The 24,583-nt window shown below is 29.3% G+C and overlaps 1 protein-coding gene across 1 annotated transcript; it reads right to left on the reverse strand.

Annotated features, from left to right (window-relative positions):
• Positions 1-13,395: 13,395 nt before the first annotated feature.
• LOC105367912 (dynein light chain 1, axonemal) lies at positions 13,396-24,172 on the reverse strand. The gene is made up of 3 exons (XM_011506766.1): positions 23,954-24,172; positions 14,977-15,254; positions 13,396-13,609 (listed from the first exon to the last, which is right to left on the reverse strand). Exons 1-3 carry the CDS (start codon positions 24,156-24,158, stop codon positions 13,484-13,486), a joined length of 609 nt encoding a protein of 202 aa, XP_011505068.1. The 5' UTR covers positions 24,159-24,172; the 3' UTR covers positions 13,396-13,483.
• Positions 24,173-24,583: the final 411 nt, after the last annotated feature.

Below are 24,583 nucleotides of genomic sequence, written 5' to 3' on the forward strand. Positions count from 1 at the left end.
GAATTTAAATACACAATGTTATTTAAAATCCAATTATTCATATTACCACTCAAATAATAAGAAAGTAACAGATTTACCATTCTTGAAAATTTGATACGTTTCATAAATCTTCACGACCCATTTTATTTTTTTACCATAATTGCGTACACTTTACCAAGTGCATCCGCAACGAAAAAAAAGTGTTAAATTTTAAATAATCTTTTACTATTTAAATTTAGTAATCTTCATTTATTTTTGCTAACCCAATAATGATTTCGTTGTAATGTAATTGGCGCTCGTTAATTAAATGCATTATCGGCTTATATCAACTTATAAATATTGCATTGTCACGTTTTTCTGCAATTTCCAAAAAGCAACATCAATTTTAAGCGTGTAAAAATTTTAAAACCAGCTTCCCGTACATTATATACGCAATAAATTTTAACTCTGCTAATAGCATTATACAAAACGCTAGTAATTCGAAAAACTTTTTTTTTCACTTGGAAAGTAATTCCCTATTGTTGCTTATTGGCAAAAAACATTGTTTTTTTATACTGATATCTACTAACCAATCTTGTATACTAACATTTTAACATATTTGTAGTATATGCGCGAACACACGTACACAAACACACACACACACAGAGAGAGAGAGAGAGAGAGAGAGAGAGAGAGAGAGAGAGAGAGAGAAATGCTTACGTATAACATGAATTTTATTAAATTGCGTCATTATTGCAAGGCATTGCAGTAATCCACATTTGCGTAAATGCATGGATATTTTTCAGTTGTAACAATGAAAGTAAAATATTATTGCCGATCTTATTACTAAATCACTCGCGTTCGATCAATACGATTGTAATACGATAATTTTCTCCTTGCACGTGTTGGTAAATAAATGCATTCTATATGTCAATCACTTTTACTAACATTTGTGTACCCTCCATCCGACAGTTACACTATTTTTCACTCGTTTACTTTTACTCCTTTTATTCAAATATTTGCATTACTCTATATCAGAATTTATTCTAAACATTTGCTTAAATTGGAATGTGGAGCTCATAAAATTGATTCATCATAAAATATCTCCGAAGATAAATTAGTCAATCACTGTTTATTTATCGTTCCTCTCTAAGATTATACGTTGTGTTTGAACAACTTATCATTTATGTAACGATCAATTATTAAATCTATTTATATTTGTTTTTAGAATCAATAATAACGGCATTGTTGTTGGAGCTTTGATATGTTTTCTTTTAAGATTAATAGCCTAGCTACTGTTTAATGAATATCTGTTTTCATATTAATTTACACATTAAAGCAATACGATACGTAAGTAATTATTTGTACAGATCAATATTAATTTCAAATCTTTATTATTTATAACAAAATTACACTACATTTATATTATTATTATTAATATCTGGATACATTTAAAAAAGATGATTTAAATTTTTGTATACAAAATTTCATATAAAATTGTTTAGTACACGTGACTACAGAAATTACATTGTTATAAATTCATGGTATTTTATATTTTTATTTATTCTTTATTATTACATATATTTGTTTATTTATTTGCTATTTAAAATGACGAATGTTTACGATTCATTAAATATTAATTAGTCAACATGTAGTAAGAATCTTGTAAGAATGTCTTTTATGAGGAAAATATTTTGAAATGTTTCTAAATTAATTTTTTGGGAAGGAAATAAATAAATAAATAAATATATATATATATATATATATATATATATATATATACATGTATATATTAACTAATAAAATGATTTTTTATTTATATTATACTTGGATTATAAAGATACAAATTTTGTGGAATTTTCGATTATTATTCGAAATTGGAGAAACGATAAGAATAATTATTATAAAATTTTAAGTTCTCCTAATCTTTCCACTAACCTACAAACGTTATAATACATTTAAACGTACTTAATTAATTATTCTTTCAAACTTACGGGATAATAAGACGATTTTATTAAAAAGAAAGTTTTATTTTATTTGTGTACCAGGGATTACTAGATCTACTTTATTGAAAATAAATAATAGGAAAAATTAATGGGTAAGTTAAGCAATAGATAAATGCAGGAAATGAAAATGTTCCTTTTGATTGTACAATGAAGGTTACTTTTATTTGTTAAATATTCAGCTATTAATGCTTCTGAATTTGCCCAGCCAAGCATCACCAGCATAAATTTAATTTTAATAAAGAAATACTCATATTTTCCAACTAATAATGTAAACAATTAACGAAACGAAAGGAGTAGCAGCTGTCCCACACAAAAACATATATCTACAACAAGTCAATAATTTATTCTACAACGGATACGATCATAATACAAAAAAGAAAGTACTCGGTGGTGTACATACGGCAGTATAACGAAGGCTCTTCATCAATGACGTGAAGCTGCACTTATCATCAATGCCCTTGACTCTTTGAGGAATACATCAAAATACACTCTTTAGCTTTCTCTATCGATAATTCAATTTTCACGAAAAATAAATGTCACAATGAAAGTAATAGTACAAGATTGGTCATATCGAACAAGCATCAGGAGGAACTGCCTATTAACTTTCATTCACACCTAAGCGCCACAAGACGATTAATCACGCGCGTTACGATGTTAGGCCGAGAACAAATGCCGACGAAGAAATGCGTAAGGCTTAGCTGCACACGCGCACACGCACGCACGCACACACACACACACACACACACACCTAATGGGGGTCGCCAACTTTTGTGTTTGCGCGGCTTATAAATACACCTGAGAGTCTTCATCAGGATAGCTCGCTTTTCTCTTCGTTTTTGCGTTTTTCTATGATTATACGAGGTATCTCAGGACGAAAAGTTAAGGCGGATTTAAAGACTTTACGGAGCCCTAGGCAACTCTTCTTACTTTTCTAACAAATGCGACCTACAATTTTTTAAGAGCACGCAAACGAAAGCGAGAGAGAGAGAGAGAGAGAGAGAGAGAGAAAGAGCCAGCGAGCGAGCGAGCGAGAAAGAAAGAGAGTGAGAGATAGAGAGTTGAAGTTAAATTTGGATGAGTTGGCGAACGTTCATCAAAATAGAATCTAATCTATATTTGCGTAATATTTGTTATAGATAATAAGAATTCGTATTAAAATTGTTATGATTACAATAATCGTAATAGGTGGGATAGTTAAGTAAACAAATTATTAATATTAAACGTTAAATATGTCGACAATTACAGAAATATAAGTGAATTTTATCAGCACTAGTAATATTAATAATATTAATAAAAAAATTTTAACAATAGCCATTGAAAAGTAAATTAAGAGATTTACTGGACACACACACACACACACACACACACACACACACACACACACATGTATATATTACTACACTTTCAAATGACTGGCCTTTCGGAACAGAATTTTTTCCTTTCTTCTCGTCTGATTTCTTTTCCTACCATTTTTATAATATTTGATAATGATTCTTTTGTAGCTGAATACAAGAGTTTATCTAAATAGTTTTTAATTTAATTACATTTTAGATCATTGACTTTCAACGAATTTATATCACAGTAAGAATACATTCGCGTAAATAGTAAATAAATTTCCTTATTTATCCTTTCGTATAATGGCAATTAAAAGACATAAAATAAGATATTTGAAAATTAGATAAATAAAAGTATTTAGAATAATATTAATTTAATTACGTATAATGAATAGACGAAATAGATGGACAAACTTTATTAATCAAACGTTTTACTTAATTATTATTTTATTTCTCAAAATATATTATGGAATATATTAAAATTTGATGTTAAAGACTTTTTCTTTTCAAACTTACAATTCTCAGACTATTACAATACAACAAATAATATTCATTTTTAGCTAATCAATAAGAGGTTAACGTATTAATGTTAACGTATCAATGCTAACATATCAGAAAGACCTTTATCAGTTATATAAGTGACCAATATCTATAAAAGTATATAGTGTTATGTAAGAGTTAAATTATAAAAATTTACTGTTGGCAGTTTCATAAGTAAAATAAAAAAATGCATATTTATACGTAAATACTTGATTTTGTATTTACAATTAAGTCTCTTAGTCGATTATTTAAATCAATATTTTTTTTTATAGACTGATAATGGCGATGAATTGTTGAAATGAATTCATAAAATGGTGATTATGACTAAATTGCATAAATATGAATAAAAACACTAAACACAACGTCATATATTTCGAACAATAGCATTTATATTGTAATTTTAATTTAAAGGCACTTTAAATATTGAAAGTATATTTCATTTGTCAAAATAAATTGTATTTATTAATTGAGCATATCTAGAAAATAAACATATCACTCTTTTATCAGCCGACTTTCTGTAATTAAACTTCTTTGATATTTTAAATCTAATACTATAGTCAATAACCAGGGGTCAGTTTCTCTCTCTCTCTCTCTCTCTCTCTCTCTCTCTCTCTCTCTCTCTCTCATTATATATATATTTTTTTCTTATTTTTTATTACATTCGAAATCGGAGATTACGATATTCTGAATATACAAACTGCCACAATAAAATACAATACTCGAAATGATTTCTTTACGCAAATCACCGCAAGATTGTGGTGTCATTGAAACGAATACTATTACCTTTGGTCGATATCAGAGTAACCGTCTTTTCCCCCCTCGCAGCACTTGTCGCATCTATCCCACGTACTCGGTGAATTACGTCTGGCTTCTTCAGCACTCGAGGTCAAAGTTCTACCCGTCACTTGCTCCCCACAAGCTTTCGAATCGTCAGTTTTTGATTTGAATTGGCAAAAAACGTGGGATCCTTGGGCGGTAAAGTGCCCGTTAATATTGTAGATCACAATGAGTCGGAGTAAAGAATAAAGTTAAACCTCCCGTCGGCATTGGAATTGTCGTTAAACAAATTAATGCTCGTATGGTTGAGTGCCGAGCTTCTGGACAGGCAATATTCGTGGATTTATTGATTATTTACGGTCTGTTGCGCCAACTGAAAAGTCAGTCTCTGGTTGTCGATTGCTAGAGCACCAACGGTTGCATCGGAAGTACACTCTCGATGGGAGTAATTAGTACTTGACAGATACGCCACGATGTGATTCAATTGTGGTTGGACGATTACACGAACGAACAACTCTTACTACTCTGCCAATGCCTTCTTTTTCCCCTGGTACTCGTGTCAATTAATTGACATTGCCAGACATGCATTTAAGGCGTAATTCAATTATCCGATAATGATATGTAGCTTAAGTTATTATCTTTTCTATTAATCTCATGTCTTTTCAATCATTGTGCTATGATACTCGTCGATTTTAAGAGCCGATCACCGCCGGGTATTTTGATAGATATAGTACGTTTCTTTGATCTTAGATAATTATAAGATAATAATCCTTACCGATAACATCATTATTGGAAATGAATTTATATGAATTGAAATTTAATTATCCGATACAATATAAAAATCTATGTGACTCAATATCTCGATAACTATAGAGAAAACCAATATAAAGTTTTCAAACTAATTGGTATTTTTAAGAATTTATAATTTACGAGTAAGTATTATATCGATACAGAATGGTTTATATATATGTAGTTGTAGGTACAAGAAAAAAATTTTTCTTATGACATTTCCGTTGATGATATTGACATGCTGTGAGTTTCGACTTGGACTATAAAAATACAACAGTACTATATGAATTTACTCTACATCGAGGGAATGTCTTATAAACAATCAGACAAACAATCCGAGATTTGACATCATAAGTTTTGACATAACGTACATATACAAAGTATATGCCATTGATCGAGTATTAAAGATCAAGTAAATAATAACATGATATCGGAAAGATTGACTCATATATAAGTTAATTCGCGAAGTTTTATTTAGCATTTATAGATAATTTGATATCTTGCATATGAAAACAATTTTTTAATTTATTAATTATTTCAATTTTCCATTGTTTAATGTAGCAATAAAGTATATTGTATATTGAATTGTGTGTGATATGTGTATTAATAAATAAATACTTTATATAGTAACTAATTAGCTGAATTAAGGGATATTTAGATAATTTAATGACCGTTGCGTAAATTAAATAATTATTTTACGGTCTAAAAGAGTGTATCTTTAACAAGTAATTATCAAACATTATTATTAATTTTAAATAATTAACATTTCTTATATACTCGATGAAATAATAAAGCCATGTGTATAGTCAATGATAAAAAACGACAAATTGTTTTATGTCTAATGACTATTTTGCAGTGCAAATTTAAAAAGTTTAAATCAATAGGATTGAATCGCGCTTTATTATGTGAAATCGCTTAAGGAATTTAGAACTTTTAAATAAATAAATATTAACTGTAAATAATATTGAAAAGATGAAAGCCAGCGGGTATTTAATATTTAAAAGAAGAAATAAAAATAGTAAAATATTTTTGTTTATTTTATTATAAGAAAAATTTAAATATTATTTACTCACTTAAATTATTTAAATCAATTATATAATAAATGTTCGTTATCACAATGAAATGTAATAAAGTCTAAATAATGATAATAATATTTTTTTACAGTACATTTAATGAAACGATTCTTTCATTCTTTCATTACAATGTTATATATTTAGTAAGAAAAAAAAACGTCAATATTAATCCGAAAAAATTGTTGGAAAATAATAGAGAGCCAAACCACCATCAATTATTGCATCGTCTGAATTTTATTTTTACAAGTATACATTAAGTAAATTATGCTATAATAGATATTATCATTGAAAGTTGAAACAATTGGTCAGTCGTAATTTTTCTTTTTCTTTTTTTTTTTTTTATATTACATATATTTTACTTTAACTGCAGTTAAGTAGAATTGCTTTAATTTTTCAGCAAAGCAATTTTCCACAAAAAACAATATAAAAAACCAAGTGGTATACGTTAGGTATCATTGTAGGAATATACGAGGAGTAGTAATATGTTTAAAAATTAAGAAAGAAAATGTTCCAAGATATATTTTGCTGATTTTTTTTTTTTTTTATTCCAATCTCTATTAAATTTAATCGAACTACGGGCAATCATTTTCTTTTATTATATAAATTGTTTTTATCTTAATATTTATCAGGCGTATTTTTAAGTACAATCATCTAAACAATACAACAATCATCTAAATTTATTAGGGAAAATTATAATAAGCTGTGTAAATTTAGAAAAACTATTTATATACAAGCTCATAACATTGTTTGTTATACGTTCATATAAATTAATAAAAATGTAAATACGCGTGCTTCGCAATTTATAAAAAGAATATTATTATTTATTAAGTTTTCGTTGATAAATTCATTTCCAATAGTCAACAAATTTCAAAAGTCATGTAGCGATTAATAAGTTTCGTTTTGTTTTCTTTCTTAAAACAATACTAACAATTAAATACTTTTTCTCCTCTATATATAGTACTGTATTAACAAGAAAAGTTTTTAAATTAGAAATAATGGAGTAGCTCGAAGGGATCGCAGTTACGCTGTCATTTTTAAAATTCAGAGTAATAGAAAAAACTGTCTTACCTTGTAAGTAAAGCAGTGAGCAGTGAGACCTCGTAATATAGATGAGATTAAAAGCGACAATGCCGTGGTTTAAACGTAAGTAGAAATTATAAGTAAAACACGGTGCAAGTGTAACAAGTGAGATATCCCAATCGTGTCAGTGGAAGCAAGTGCTTTGGTAAATTGCTACATACAATCACTGACTTCTGGAGTAGGAATGCGACAACGTTCGGGACGACGACTTATCCCATAGTGAAGGGATTACTCGTCACTCGCGGTCGATTTACCGCTTTATTTATATAACTTTTGGCATTTTTTTAAATTTAAATTATGTTCGTCTTATTATCGCGTCGATATTATCTCTTTAATTATGGTTAATGTTGAACGCGATACTTTATTTTTCGCTTTGCTCGATATGTGTAAGTAGAGCCCCTGGGATTTCGTTGATTTCATTTGAATTTTTTTTTTTTTTTTTTTTTTTTTTTTTTAATTTTTTTTTTTTTTTTTTTTTTTTTTGTAAGCATTTTAATAAATTGGCTGTAATGTCACTATTGATTATTATATTATATACTTATATGCAATTTGCAAGCATATCCAAGTATTGGAATATCAGAATTTTATTTTCAATTGATAGCTAGATTAGTTATTAATGGGTAATAATGTTTAATTGCATATTTTTGTATACGTAATTTCAATATTTTAATCGTTCATAAATAGTTTTGCTTATAGATTTAAATTTGTTAATAAATTTATTAATAACGTTTTATATATTAATCGCTGATTATTGACTATTATTGGGTATAATATATTCGTTACGTGGTACACATATTCATCAAATAATATTTAATTTGTAATTACTTTCGTGATCGGTCTAAATTTGGACAATGAATATGCATTATTTTTAATATTAATTATAATAATATATAATATTGATTTTTTCATAAGAAATTTGCAGTCCCTTAAAGATATTTGGGTATTTATTTATTTATAGAATTATAACTATTGGCATAATAATGATGGTATATGGATTATAATTAAAAAAAAATATGTATATATATATATATATATATATATATATATATATATATATGTATATATTTCGGCAATAACTTCTGAAAATACTTATATAGTATATATCTGGAACATTTAATTAAAAAACACATAATTTTATATGTAAAAATTAATAAGTATTTAATTTTTGATGAACGGAAACATTGAAACTCACATAAATTATTAGTATTAATATAAATTTTTTTATTTTTTCTATAAAGTTTTTTCAAATATAAAATAACAGAATATTGTTGCAATTGACGTAGACTTAACGATATTATTTAATTTAAAATATATACAAAAATATCTTATAATAATATAAAACAAAAAACGCTTATTATGTTAATGTGATTTTCGTTAAAAGTATAATGAATCATAATGTTCTGTACTTTTATAATTTTTATGAAAATTAAACATCCATGGAATTAACAGTGAATTTGCACTCTTAACACATATAATGACATACTATTAATCAATTAGAAAGGATATATTAAAAATAAAAGCTTATATAAGAACGATTAATTCAAATAAAAATATTTGCAATTATTTATGCTCGATTTAAAATGTTTCTTGCTAAAATAGAAACTTTAAATTTAATATGATTACCGATAAGAGATATTGACCGTTGAGAACGTAAAAAATGTTAAATGACGCAATAGTTCGATCTATTTTCTATTCAACTGAACATATTGTTCTCATTAAAAGTTTACGCGAATCTAATTGCTTAATAGGCTTTTAATTACCACCCAATGCCCATTAAATATTTATTATCCAACGTAATAAATAATTCACATCATTCGCTGAATTATAAAACACATGAAATGTAAGGAATAACTTTATTGTCCAGTTAATAATAGAATAATAATAAAGTTATACTTATTGTATTTGAACTAAATATACCGAGAAAATATAGAAGAACTGAAAATATATGGAGAATTTCATCGAATTATTAGAATAATATAATGGTGCACGCCAGTGTTGCAAAAAATCTTGAAGAAGGCAAAAAGCCTGTCAGATCCATTAAACTACTCCTTGAAAGCTTTGTTTTTATATAGATTTTTCACGAGTAAGAGAGTTGGGAATAAAAAAATTGTCAATCTGAAATTCAGTGTAAAATGAGTGTTTATGTGTATCCGAAAGAAAATAATTTCATCGAAACAATGTAATGTATTTAGTTTGGTAAAGAAATTAAAAAAAAAAAAAAAAAAGCAATATATATATATATATATATATATATTTCAAAGGATTTATAATTATTCAATATATCAATGTTATTTAGAAAATATTCTACATTTTAAGATTTTCTAAAGTCCTTTAATTTGATTAATATTAACAATTGAAGATAACTAATCGAGAGCAAACACCAATCTATTATGTTTCAATAATTTATCGATTTTTTCATAAATTAACTGTAAATATGTTTATGTATCAAAAAATATTTAAGTATGTGTTTATATCGTCGTTAAATATTTAATCGCAAGATTTTTTTTTAGTAAATTTTTTCGTTGCTTTATCGGTTCACATAATGAAATGCTTATTGGGCACTTAAACATTTTGATATTTAAATTTGAAGAAATTCAAAATTTCGATAAATGTTGAAGTAACGAAAATATTTTTCATAAACCAGTAAAATTAGAATTGTAATTCTATTAGAACAGTCAGATAAAAAATAAAAATCAAGAGCTATATCATCATTTCTATTTTGTAATGATCTGTATAATCTATGTATTATTATAACGGTGATTTGCTCTAATTTTTAAGGATACGCGTCTATTTAGCCTCGGTTGTGATATTAAATTGTTTTTTCTAGAAAATATTTGTGTAAATTTTGTATTTTCCGATGGATTAACATCATATAGCAATGGAGTATATAATGGTTATTATTAGAAGGAATGCTAAAAAATGTATGGGAAAAGAAACTGATGAGCGAAAGTGGATTACATTATTATTTATTTATAAGTAAGTAAGATGGCGATTATAAATTTTTCAAAAATAAGATGATATCGAACGTTTATCAAGAATTACAAGTTTAGCATAGTATGATTTTTATTAGATTAATGATTATTTAAAATACAAATTTTAATATCTAATCATAAAAAAAATAAAAAAGCAAAAAAAAAAAAAGAAGAAATTATACACTCTTGTATAAATAAAAATTTGATTGCATTTAAATATTTGCTTTGCTTCGATACATTAAAGTTGTATGTATCTTATCGACGTTGTCAACGTTTCTAATTCCTAAATTATTAATTGTATATAATTCGTGTACATATATATATATATATATATATATATATATATATATATGAAATAATAAAATACATAAAATTTGCTCACTTGTTTTAAAAAGCACGAAGATGTTGTGATGATAATAAAGTACAATAAGCATTATCGAAAGAACATTTCAACTCGATATCTGTCGTTGACATAGTACTCGACGAGCACAAGTGCCCCGTTATTTCACCCTGTTTGACTCGAATCATTACGTAGTAGTGAAGGATTTTGACGTTGAAATACAATTCCGTAAAATTGTACTCTTCTTATTTGCGTCGTAATTACATATCACAGATAAGAGTTATGAGATAAGTTATTAGTCGCATTGCAAAATTTCTTTAAGCCATGCGGATGAAGCCACCCGGTACTCGATACTTCCATCATCCTTATCATTTTTTTTTTCGTGGAATAATTATGAAGTTGAAAATAAGCGACAAAAAGGGAAGATGGCGAAGACGGGATTGACAATTAATTCACTATGCATTAATAAATTTTAATAAATATTTTCATGCTTTGTTGTTAGTCCTTTTAACCACGATTATGTTACGATTTTATTCAGAGGTTAGTGAAATACTTTTTTTTTGACATATTTTAAAATCATTCAATATAATTAAAATCATGAAAATTTTCATGTACGTTAATTCTATGCTTTTTGATATTTAATGAAAGCATAATTAATTGCCTAATGATAATTAAATGGCTTTTTAATCAACATGAATAATATAGAAATATAATGAATAAGAGTCAAGGCAAAGAATTAGTTTTTATTTTTTTCTATTTTGTAAGTCATTTGAAGAAAAAAGGCATTATAATATCAAGGGCATTCAATTATTTTTGTACTAAAAATATCTGTTATTTACAAAATATAATAACATATATTATAGAATATTAATATTAGTATACTATGAATTTTTTTTATCGATAGTTAATTAAACAGTGAAGCCGTTTTGCCTATATAACCATTACTTATTTATATAAATACAAAAGATTAATTAAATTCCAGTTAATATAAATTTCAGTAAATACAGTAAAATAATATAAAATGCAAATTTTTAACATTTAGCACTATTTGTACTGGAAGCAATTAGATTAATGACTATACAAAATAATTGCAATAATTTCAAATAACATTCTATTTTGATAATAATACTACAATTAGTATTAAATCGCTATTAATAAATTTCAATATTTTTCTTCTTTAATGTCTGTTCTGATAAGTATTATTTGAAATGAAAGTATTTGCTGAATTTTACATATTTCATATTTTCATTGATTGATGTAACTATGTGAATAAATTGTTAATTTCTAATAAATTAAATCTTAACGATATGTATAATTTCGATTAATATTAGTAAAGATATAAGTATGGTAAATTAATGGTCTAATTAACTAAACTATAGAATAATTTAAATTCATATAATAATATTAGTAATATATAATTTTTTTGTTTTTTCTATTCCTATATAAAATAATTCTACTGAATTCTCTAAATAAAGATACGTAATTTCGCTCAATATATATTTAGTTTTTTTTTTGTTTTTTTGTTTTTATTTTTATTTTAATTATTCATTACCTTATGTATGATATATTTAATTAAATCCATGTACTGAAAAACAAAAGTTTTATTTATGTTCTTTAAGAATGGAAAAAAGTAATATTCTATCGACATTAAGAGTCGCTCATAATATTTCGTTTAAATGCTAATAAATGTTCGGTAAATAAATAATATTGTATTTAGTATATAAAAACAAGCGAGCAGAGCATTTTTTCATTTACATATTTTATTATTTTCGTGTAAATACAAATAAAAGTTTTTCTCGCATTGCTTTATTTGGTTTCAGGAATCTACATAAACTGTTTAGGTAAAAAGTACAACCAATGGTGAAAATTGACTTATAATTTATTAAATTGTTTACAAAACATGCATTTTAATAAGGTTTTATCATATTCAGGTTATTCTTTGAAATAGATTCAAATGAATTTGTAGAATATTTCAGGCATTTATCAAAAAATCATATACATCACACAAAACTATATGATAAAAATAATATGTGTATATATAGTTTTTATTTTAATATTGAGTTGTTTTTTTATAATATTTTACTAAGTGACATAATATTGCATTTGGTATACTAATATTTCTTATAAAAAAATGCTAAATTCATTGATTTTTCATAGAATGATACAAAAATTTTTGTGCATGTAAAAGATTTGCTAATATAACGAGAATTAATTATAATTTACCTTCTTTTTCCCAATAATTGATCAACATAGCGAGTACATTTAACAGCTTCTTATGAATAATATACACATACATAATAAACTAATTTTCATTTCTATAATAACCGTTAACACTCTTATAAATTATTTTGAAACAATAAAAAATATATGATAACTTATAATAACAAAGGATAATCGATCGGTATAATCATAAAGATTTTATTAATTTATGTCGTAAAGAAAGGAATGCTTGTAAAGAATGTTGCTTAGGACTCGAGTTATCATCGGCGATAAATCCTACTAGGATTTGCATCCTCTTGTCTTGTCGGCAAAATGTCACTTGGCTAAGAACAACGAACGCCAATTGGCAGTGGAAGCTCGGCGATAAAGTCTCTGGCGATCCTCGCAGTTCCACTTACGACGGTGTCTCGTTTTTCGGCGCCTGGACGACTTCTTCGGCGATCGTATGAACCAGGGGCTCCCCGTCGAGCTTCGCTAAGTTTGGCAATCGTCTGGTCACCTCCACACGCCACTGCTCCAGCTAATGCGATGAGAAATTTAAATAATGGGCGTGAAAATTTCAGGCTCCATCGGCTTTTACGAGGTGCTCCCAACCCAACCCAACCCCCGATTATCGAAATTTCATCGCTTCTATTATCATTTCGGGACGTTTTATCATGTCATTATAGGGCAAGGGCAAGTATATTGCCGGGCCTTAAAGGACTGCGTTAGTGACTTTCAATATCCTTTGTGATATACATTCGATTGGAAAATTGTAGATAACGGCGCGGGCGACGTCGCCATGGTAATCTATTTTCTCTCCCTCACGTGTACTTTGAATTGCAAACGTCCTAGTCGCGATACTCCATCTCCCTATGAGTTCGTTCGCATTAATTCGCTTCTATTGTGTCACTAAACGTGAGAATGAGTACATTAAATCTTATAATAACTCCTTTGTCATCGTGAAAGCTAGACGGGGGGTATTTTGTACGATTTGCCATTAAAGTCCGCATGATAATAAAGTACTTACGGTACGTCAGGCCAAAAGTGAATATTATTTCCAAGCGAATTAAGTATTTTCATTTTTACTATGATAAAACAAAAAAAGGGGTTGGGGTGGGGTTGGCGGTTGGGGTGATGGGGGTTGGGGGTAGGGGGGGGGAGGATAAACTATAATGACAATATTTATGCACTTTATGTTTCATTTGATTCGATGCGGAGTTACATTTCCCATGACTCTGAATTAATAATTAATTTCATTCTCAAGTAGAGATCGCAAAAATGAAATAAGAATTTTTCCTTCGCTTTATGAATTCTTTTCCAAATATATATATATATATATATATATTCTAAGCTTTTATGTAAATAAAATAAATGAATAAGGAGCAACAAAAATTCATTTATTATTATCTTGTCGTGGAACTGGTTTTTCCGCTATCTTCATTATTATCTTTCAGATCAATAAATCATTGCTATAAAGCCAAATGACTTTGGTCGAGTGTTCTCGTTTCAATTCTTTAAGAGTAAAAACTACCCTCACGAGCCAAAATCTAAATCACAATAACTTATTCAAACAAATATTTTATAATTCAAGGATAAAATTGGAAAAATCGTGTATAAAGCAGCTTAGTATTGCTTGAGTAAGGAGAATCAATTTCATGCAATTTACATCTTGAATTCGCGCATTATATAAGGACGAAGCAAACGAACGAGCGTACGGGACGTCGTATTTTTCCTCCTTCGAACAAATTTATGATAATAATTTCGCGATGCATTTGCCGTGATATATGGGCACGGCAGGCAAATATTAGTTGGACGCGGATCGACGGAAGCGCATCAAAGCTACGACAATCAATTCCCGAGTTTTCTGCGAGTGCGCCGAGGTCATGATAAATTCAAGTACAGTACCTCGAGTGTCTCGGTAATGGGGTTCCCAGAAAACACGAGGTCCTGGAGGTTCGGCAGCTCCTGGAGCCTCGTGAACTCGTTCCACTCCCGCACGAGGTTGTTGGACATGTACAAGACGCGGAGGTTGCGCAGGGCGGTGACACCCTTCATCTTCTCGATGGCGTTGTAGGAGATCCAAAGCTCCTCGAGGGTGTCGCCGAGGATCTCTAGTCCGGCGAAGCTCTTGATTTGGTTCCGACCGAGGGAGAGGATTCGTAGGCACTTGAGACTGCCGACTCCTGCGGGAAGACGTGCTAGAGTTTTGAGATGCGTTCACGCCTACCTTTGCTAGAAAAGCGACATTCTCGTGTGCACTAGATATTTTTCACCGAGTGTTTTAAGGGCGCTTAGGGGATGCTGATGGGTTGACATTGTCGGGGCTTGACGTTTACCAGGGAATTTATGAGCAAGTCGCTTGTTTTTTTTTTTTCACTTTTCCTACGAGGAGTTCCTACGAACGACATCTGAATAAATTGTCTTACGAACTTTCGTCTCTTTACCGACGTCGACTTTCGTTCGTTAGGATTTCTTGTAAGTGCGGACCGAACGAAGGGATTTTCCGAATTAGGAAAATGTTGAACTTCAAAACAAGCTCTTTCTTTACCCAACTACCGTTTCAACTAAGAAATTTTCTACATTTTTAGAAAAATTCTACCTTCTCAAGTATCTTCTTCCATTACCTTTGATAAATGAAGCTGCATTTTTTTATCCTCCGATTCCTTTTGCTCAACTTTTCCTTGAAAGTACAAGTGAACGTTTATTTTCGGCATTATTTTGAGTCCGATCGAAGCGAAAAAGTATAAAAGGAAAAATAAAGATTTGGCAACTTTGTGTCGCCGAGTCATTTAAGAAACAATATACATATATTTTTTATGTTTAATAAATCTAGCATTTTTCAATCGATCATTATTGCTATAAATGTGAAATTTATATTTTACAATTTCACAAATCTTAATTTCTAGTTGACCTGAAAATCTTTTCTCTCAAACATCTACATTATAAAATGTATAAATTTAAAGCTAATGTTATATTCTCTTCCGACGAACTTGATTATTGTAAGTACGAATGAATTGAATAATATATTACATTAGTGAAATTAAAAGTTTAACCTTTCTTTTAAAAAGAAAAAAAAATGGATGTCATTTTGAGCGCAATTTTTTACTTGATTAACTAGAATCTCGAAATGAGAAAGGCAAACCAAACGAGGTATTGCGAGTAATTATTACCATTGAGTACTTATTTTAATTAAATTTTGAGAATGAAATGATTTTTACTATAGTTTCGATAGAGTTATTTTCAGAGCACTTGAATTGAAATCTTCGCTTTAATCAAAGTGCTTTAGTCCTTATTATAGAATTTTCAACTTACAAGCAGTAAATATATTTTTTTATTCAAAGGAAAAGGCGGAAATTATCTTGTAGTTTTAAATTAGATATCATCTTTCAACGACTAATAGTAATTCAAACTAAATTTAAAATAATGTATATGTTTTATAGTCATCATTGGCATCAAATTGTCTCGTATAATTGTAAAAAGATTTATCTTGACGGCAAATCGAATTTGAACGATCACTGCTTTAAAGTAAAAATTATACTCCACACAATTGCCCATACGAATACGCACGTTTAAGTAAATTCCTAATGCATATAAAAGTTGTCAAATGATACAAAAATTAAAGAACAATGAGAGTGAAATTTTATTTTTAAATTAGAATCTTGTATTATACATATAATTTAATTGTAAAATGTTTGCTAGTTTTATAATAATTTGCTGCCCGCCCTAGCTAATGCTTTGGAAGGACTTACGTGAATGAGTTTTAGATTAATACAGTGTGCGTGCATACTTCGTTATATATGGTTTATTTACAATAATATTATTGATGTGCTGGATGTGTGTATACTATGTTCAATCACAACGATGCAGTTGCTTGGTACTGATCCTGTGGATGCTGTGCAGCTATGGAACTCATCCTTTAGAGCATCTCTTGCATTTTGTACGAGTTTTGCACGAGCTGACATGGTGATGTGTCAGGCAGTTGAGACAGAGTCTGCGTTCTATTGTCAAATTCTGTTTCTCTACTGCCGACATTTCCTTGAATTTTCGGCACGTTAGAATGTTTTTTTAGTGCAGCATTTGCACGAATGTGATGCGGATGATTCCGATGATTGGGTTGAATGACGCTTGTTCACTGATGTACTGCTGATCTAGGATGGTCTTTTCATTGGCCATTAGTTGAGGTGAAATTGCCAATTGACAATTACGATAATTCTCTGGTCTTGCGGTCGAGGTGTTGAGAGACCCGATGTATTGTGATATGATTCCATAAATCTTCTGCGATTCCCAGTGCTAATAGCTGTTTTGTCGCTTCATCCGAGCTGTCGACGAGTTTCTCTAACGCAGCTCTGTCCTCTTTAATTGGGGTTGAAGGGGAGCAAAGCTTAATGAGATATGATTGAACTAATTGCTGTTTGTTGTCGTGACGGTTTGTTAGTAGTAGTTCCCAAGCGGGAGCAAAGGAGTCGCTTGTCAGTGGGAATTCAGAAATTAACCGTACCGAGGTGCGGAGGTAAAACAGCTTTTCAACATTGCTAATGTCATTGTTGTCTATGACCAATTCCTTGAAGAGATTGCGAAACTCATATCACTCCTCTTGGTTTACTGGAATCTTGGGAGGAGGTGTGATTGGGAGTGGGATCCTTACTGTTTGTGCCTTGGTTAGCGAGTCTTTTCTCTTGATCTTGGTGGCTTAACGGCGGTTGTTGATAGTTTCTCGCGTGGTCGAGTGTTGTGTGAATTCCTCTTCATAGACATTCTTCACAAGGAAGTCTTGATTACCATACGTAGCTGGCCAGGTCATTTCCAAGTACGTGTATTCTTTGATGAAGTCCTTGTGCAGTTCCTCGACGTATGACAATGCATCTAAAATTTCATCTGGTAAAATGTCGCATTTTGATGACAACACATTCCTCCTCAGTCAGGTACTTCATTAATGAGATACGGTCCCACTGAGTTTTTGCCTGGAAAACGAGCTAAAAGGGTAAGTGTGATGACGAGGCACTACCTAGTATGGATTTTCTAGATTTCTTAATATCTTTTTCATCCATGCCTTCCTTGGTTGCCATGTTGTTGTTGGTTTGCGCTGCAGAGCGCTGGGAGGTTGTAAAACTCCGCATACCTCTTTTTACTGTGTTTTAGTGGTGGGTTGATACAAGGAGGGGTAGGAGGTCGGAAATCTCCGAATGCTCCTTTTGATGGTGAAGTGCCACGTGTTGCGTAGTACGCAGAGATGAAAATGTATGATGGTGAGATGCTCGAAGACACCAAATGTTTGATAGCTTTATAATAATTTGCCGCCCGCCCTAGCGAATGCTTTGGAAGGACTTACGTGAATGAGTTTTAGATTAATACAGTGTGCGTGCATACTACTTTTAAATATGTTTTATTATGCTTCATTTACAATTACACTACTGATTGGGTTTATTGAATGACAATGATGCAGTTGCTTCGAAGTGATCCTGTGGTGAATAGTTTATCAACACGAGGTGCTCCTTGTTGATGGTGATGTATTGTTGTTGCTGATTTTACAAGGATCATCAACGAATCATGCATACGCCTTATTAGTGAGAATGTTTTGCGTAGTCTGGCGTTTTCTTTATACGAAGAAGATATTTTTCAAATGCAGCAGAGGAGAATTGACGCGTCATCCATCTTCGGTAGCCTGACTCAGATTGAGCTTCTTCACAATGGTGTCCCCAGTAAGTAAGAGCCCCCTTCTTCCTTGGCCTCCTCACTGGGAGAGCCCTTTTCACGTAGCGTGGTTGCCTTAAATATCCAGACGACAGCCTAGTTAGTACTGATAACAACGAAGACGATTGTGGCACTAGAAGCAATGGATGCAATTGTGCACTTTTTTCGGATGTAACGACTTTTTCCAGATGTCCAACGACCGTTGGGGTTATCCCAGAGATTCTAATACTTGGGGGGTTCCCTGAAATTCTAACGCGTGGAAAATTCCCGAATTATTATTAATAAATAAATCATTTTTCTTCTGTAAATAAACTCATAAATCTGTGGATTAGTTAATATGGGTTATTCATTAGAAAAGCATATTTTAGAATAAACATCGATTGTACGATTAAGGTAGTAGCTGTAAGTAAATACAATGCACTAAAGGGTTTTTATTGAAACCTTAGTCTTAATCTAATGTAAATGTCTCCCATTTATTAAATTTATTTATACTTTTATAGCGTTCTCAATATATATATATATATATATCAAGTGTAGTAAATTATAATTTTTGCAATAATAAATAAAAGATACAATAAATCAATGCTAATATAGTATACTTGTGATCAATTGTTCAATAATGAAAAGTATCTTTTATGATAAAGTAGAGCTATACTTTAGGAAAAAAGTCACAATATCTTTATCGTACTTTTTATTGTGCATTTGTCAATACGACAATTGAAAATAATGACGTTACTTTAGTTGAATGTTAATCATAGAGCTGCAATAATTTTTTTTAATATCTTTCTCATATATGTTTGAATATGATAAAATAGCTATTTTAAGTGTTACATGTTTTAATTGTAATTAAGTTAAAATTGATTAATTATAAATTTTAAATAGGTTACATTATGAAAAATAGTACACAAAATCTATTCAATTAATAGACACTCGCGGGTTGAACTTTAAATCGTTATGTGCAAGTTAAAAGGTTACATGGAATATTTTATCAATAATATTTATTTTTAAATGATATGATATTGTTTTCCAATAACTGAATGTAAAAATTTTTTCAAACAATATGATCGGTATTATGTCGAAGAGAAGTGTGTATTAAATTAATATAAATGTCGATAATGTACCATTACGTAAAGCTAGTTTTGAATAATAAAATTCAATTCCCATTAGCTTTGACATATGAAAATGAAAATAACAAAAGTTTAACACGGACGCTGAATATTTACATTGCACTTCATTATCTATATTAAATGCATCACGTACTGTCATTAATAAATAATTGATTAATGTATAAATAAATGTAGATATGCTTTTGCACTGTATTAAATCTCTTTAGAATTAATTTAATTATCTTTTATTATTAATATGGTACATTAACGTAAATATACCCTTATTAAAATTCGTGAAAATTATGAATGGACGATGATTATAATCTGATTAATTTCTTTACAAATTTTAACCAAGGAGACGCTATCTCGCTAACCGATTTATTTCATTTCTTATTTTAATTATAATTGATTTTTCCTTAGATCTATAGAAAAATTTAAGGAAAAAATTAATAAATGGCTGTATTGGTATATATATTTTTATTGTTGGCCTGGATTTGATAGAAAATAGGAAAGAAACGTTATAGAATATGGACAGATTTTATTAAAAAAGATAAAAAAAAAAACAAAAAAAAAACAAAAAAAAAAAAAAAAAAAAAAAACAAAACAAAACAAAGAAAACAAAAAACAAAGCAGTGAAAGTATAAATTTTTCAATTTAAATTTTCCAAATTGAAGATAATTTGATAAAGCATCAAGGTAATAATATAGTGCAATTTAGACATAAGAATCATTAAGATTGTAAATTTTCATATTTTTCCGTTTAGAGGTGTTTCGTTTATTGTAAAATAATTTGTGAAATAAAAGTACGATTAATGGTCGATTGAGTCCTTGAAAGAACAATAGGAGAAAAAAATGGGAAGGGGGAAGTGTTAAAAAGTAGAAATAATAGAGCATATTGAGAGTGATAGCATCGAATAAAGAAATTTAAAGAAATATTAACGAAGTTAAATGAGACGAAGACAGTTGAGAATATAGAAATTACATTAACACGAGCTAAAAGAATTTTGCAGTTCGCTTAATATTGCGAAGATTATTTAATCACGGAAATTATTGATAGATGGGTATATAAAAATAAGCATATAAAATATAAAAAGCAACATATAAAATCGTATTGATAGAAAGATTGGAGATAGTAAGAAATATGTAATAGAGCAAAGAGAGAAGATAATAGTTAAATTAAACGTCATTGTAGTGAGCTATGAGGTGAGTAGTTTGGATAGATTTGATGTAAAATATAAGCCAAGATAGTCTTATTCTTGGATCGATAATTTCAATGGATTTCCGGGTTACTAACGTCGACTCAATGGGAATTAATTTTCGTCCAATTCTATAATTTTTCTTTTTCACTTTATATCACATTAGATCCTTTTTATAGTAGTAAGGAAGAGAATAAATAATAAGTATTCGTTTTAAACATGAAAAAATTTCTAATCCATAAAATGATTATACATTTATTATAATCACAATCAGCATTCGCTATAGATAGGGTAACATTGTGCAAAAATAGTATAAGGATCTTCTATAAAAGAATTTTTATAAAATTACAAAAGACAAAAGTCATTTCACGGATATATTACTTTTTGCTGCTTATAAAGAATGTATCTTTAACATCCTTTCGCCGTAGTACTATTTTTGAAAAATGAAATGAGATGAAAAATTAATATTTATGTCGGATCCGTTAAAAATCTAATTAATTGCTTTGCTCATTTTTAGAAGTAAAACACATATAAATCGTAATAAGCATGGATTTTACATAATTACTATTAAATTGCATTGTAATTAATGTTTGTTCTTGTAGAATTTGTTAATTTGCTGGGTAACAATGTACAAAATTAATAATCTATTAACAGATTAATAAAATTAAAATGACATAAAATTCATTTTAGAGAAAAAAATTTGTCATTTTTTTTTTTTTTAAGTATATATAGTTTGACGTGATGTGTAAAGTTGATTTTAAAAATAAAGTATAATATAATGGTATTATATTTTAATGGATTACCCTTTTTTTTTTTTTTTTTTTTAAATAGATGTATGAAAGGATTTCTAAATTTATATAAAATTATTCGATTTAAGGGCAATTATGTGTCAGAGCAGATGATTCATTGCATTTCAATTGAAAAAATGGCAGTTGGTAAAGCAGCCCTTGCACCCTTTTTTTCGATTATTTATAAATCTTCAATTTGATAAGACTCTTTAAATGGATAAACGTCATTAATAAACTAAAATTTATAACTGTAAATTATTAATCAAAGTAAATATTTTCTTTTCTTTTTTTATTTATTCTTTATTATTATTATTATTATTATTATTATTATTATTATTATTATTATTATACATGAAACAGTTATTGCTTATGCTGTAAAAGTAATTATTTTAAGTTATGCCTGCTTAGTTTAGTCAAAGCGGGCCAGTATTATTACATTATTATCATTTACAGTGCAAATGTTGAAATATGTGACTAATAAGCCTGCAACCCGATATGAAATACGAAATAACTTTATCCTTAGCATTATTCATTTTTATCGGTTTCTTACATTGTGCAAATAGTGTAATATATATCTCGCGTATATTTTATTTGAACTTAATCATATGTAATTTTGCATACTGTGGTATATGTCTAAGTATATATGTATCATGGTTTTGATGAAATTATATATATGCCATTGAAATTTGATGCACCACGTAATGGGATACTGATGGAATTGTGAATCCAGAAATGGCCTTCGGATCTGTATGTAAAATGATTTTAGTCACTTTCTTCGGCTAATGTTGTATATTATGTTATGGAAAATAAACGAATACGTTATTAGATTGAGTAATTTTTTGTTATTTTTTTTTTTATTTTTTTTTATTTTTTAAAAAAAAAATTTTTTTTTTTTATTAATAATATACTAATAAACCGGATGGAAATTAAATTTACAAATTCGAGCTTTTATAATTTAAAATTATATACAAGCAATCATTGAGAACGAGCTATTAGGAATTTTTCCTCTCTATCTCTATCTCTATCTCTATCTATCTCTATCTCTCTTTTTAATATAAAAAAAAAGTTTACAATATTCAATAAAGTGATTAATGATATTATCAGAGCATCTACATAATAAGGAATTATCTCGCTGATAAATAGTAAATATTTCTCAAACGAATTATCATAGCATATTACTGGAAACAATCGATTCTTCATGTTTATATAAATATATTTATATTTTCGTATTATGGATAAATTAATCTGCGATACTAAACGAACTTTGTATAATTAGATTGAATATAAAAGTATTATGCTACGTCTAATTCTACACACTTTTATATAATAAATCACTTTGCCGTAATACTTCAGCAACTTTTCACGATGTAAATGTTTAAAAAAACAACAAAGAAAAAAAAATTTTTCTTTTACAAGCGAATATGCACGTGTAAAGCCATTAGTCAAATTTTCACTTCGTCTGAAATTTAAAGAGGGATAATTAACTTTGTTAGACAATTAAAATTAGACAATTAGATTCAATTAAATCGCAATGTGAAAAATCCATTTTCCTGCTAATGACATTCATCGTTGCATTATTACAGGCAGGAAGTTCAACGTTTCAACGGACGTAAAGTCAACGAAAATTTCAAACTGAAAAATCTCCTGTCAAATTAGTTATACCTGAATTATTATTGTGCACTCGATTGTACAGTTCGTCGTTTGTAGGTATTTTACGAGAAATAGAAGAAAAATTATTTCCCTATTCATTAAACGTAACATCCTATCGTCAGCGTAAGGCTATGAACTATCCCTAATGTACGCGTATTTACATGTAGCGATATAAATTATCAGAACGAGCTAATATATATATATATATATATATATATATATATATATTAATTATATATTTACTAAAAGCGTTGATAATGACCATGATAACCAATATCGTGGAAATAAGTACGGATTATTGCAAATAATATCAGATATAGTTGAAAGCCGAGAACTCTGAGATCCATCGAACATGTGCATTAATTATTATTCGGCCTCGTTTACCAACATCCACTACGTGTTCAAATTCAACACAACATGCATAATTTCAGCACCACGGCCAATAGCCTCACCTGCGATCTTCTCGATCATGTTGGTCGAGAGCGACAGATGCTCGCACCTGCCGAGTACCGACAGAGAATTGTCCATCCGCTCGATCGGCAGCCATTGGAAGTCGAGGCAGACCTCCGTCGCGGTGCTGGCATCCGCACCCCCGTTACACTCCTCCCAGCGCTTTATCGCATCCTTGCACGTAGTCGGCTTTCCCGATGACGCCATGACCTAGTCGAGGGGATCGTCTTATTCGCCCGTCGATCCCTCCACCCACGTGAGCTCGGCTCCCAACTCTTTTTTATGGCTTTACGAAACGCGGAGACTCTCGACAGCGCTTGCTTATCGAGGCATCATTTTCTATATATAACGGTGAATTGTCCTTAAAATCGTCCTTGCACGCTCCAGTACATAACACAACACCGGACAACGCCGTCGTTGCAGTTGTGAATAAGCGAAGAAAGCTCGAAGGATCCGGTCGATAAAGCGCGGTAAAGAAGACCACTAAGAAAAACAAAGTTCTCAACGTTAGAGACGAACAGTGAATATTCACGAATGAACGAGTGGCTTATTTAAAGTAACGATGAGACATTAACGAAACTACCTTGGCGGGTTGCTAGGAAAACAAACTTTCCCTTTAACGACGTGCCCTC

The sequence above is a fragment of the Ceratosolen solmsi genome, unplaced genomic scaffold (assembly GCF_000503995.2).
Source record: "Ceratosolen solmsi marchali unplaced genomic scaffold, CerSol_1.0 scaffold6, whole genome shotgun sequence".
Classification (NCBI taxonomy): domain Eukaryota; kingdom Metazoa; phylum Arthropoda; class Insecta; order Hymenoptera; family Agaonidae; genus Ceratosolen; species Ceratosolen solmsi.

Excerpts from the sequence above, each read along its gene's own strand:
- LOC105367912 (XM_011506766.1), bottom strand. The coding sequence starts at position 24,158 with ATGGCGTCATCGGGAAAGCCGACTACGTGCAAGGATGCGATAAAGCGC. Across the intron at positions 15,255-23,953 it reads CATGATCGAGAAGATCGCAG|GAGTCGGCAGTCTCAAGTGC; the intron begins GTGAGGCTATTG and ends GTCTTCCCGCAG. Across the intron at positions 13,610-14,976 it reads CCATTACCGAGACACTCGAG|CTGGAGCAGTGGCGTGTGGA; the intron begins GTACTGTACTTG and ends TCATCGCATTAG.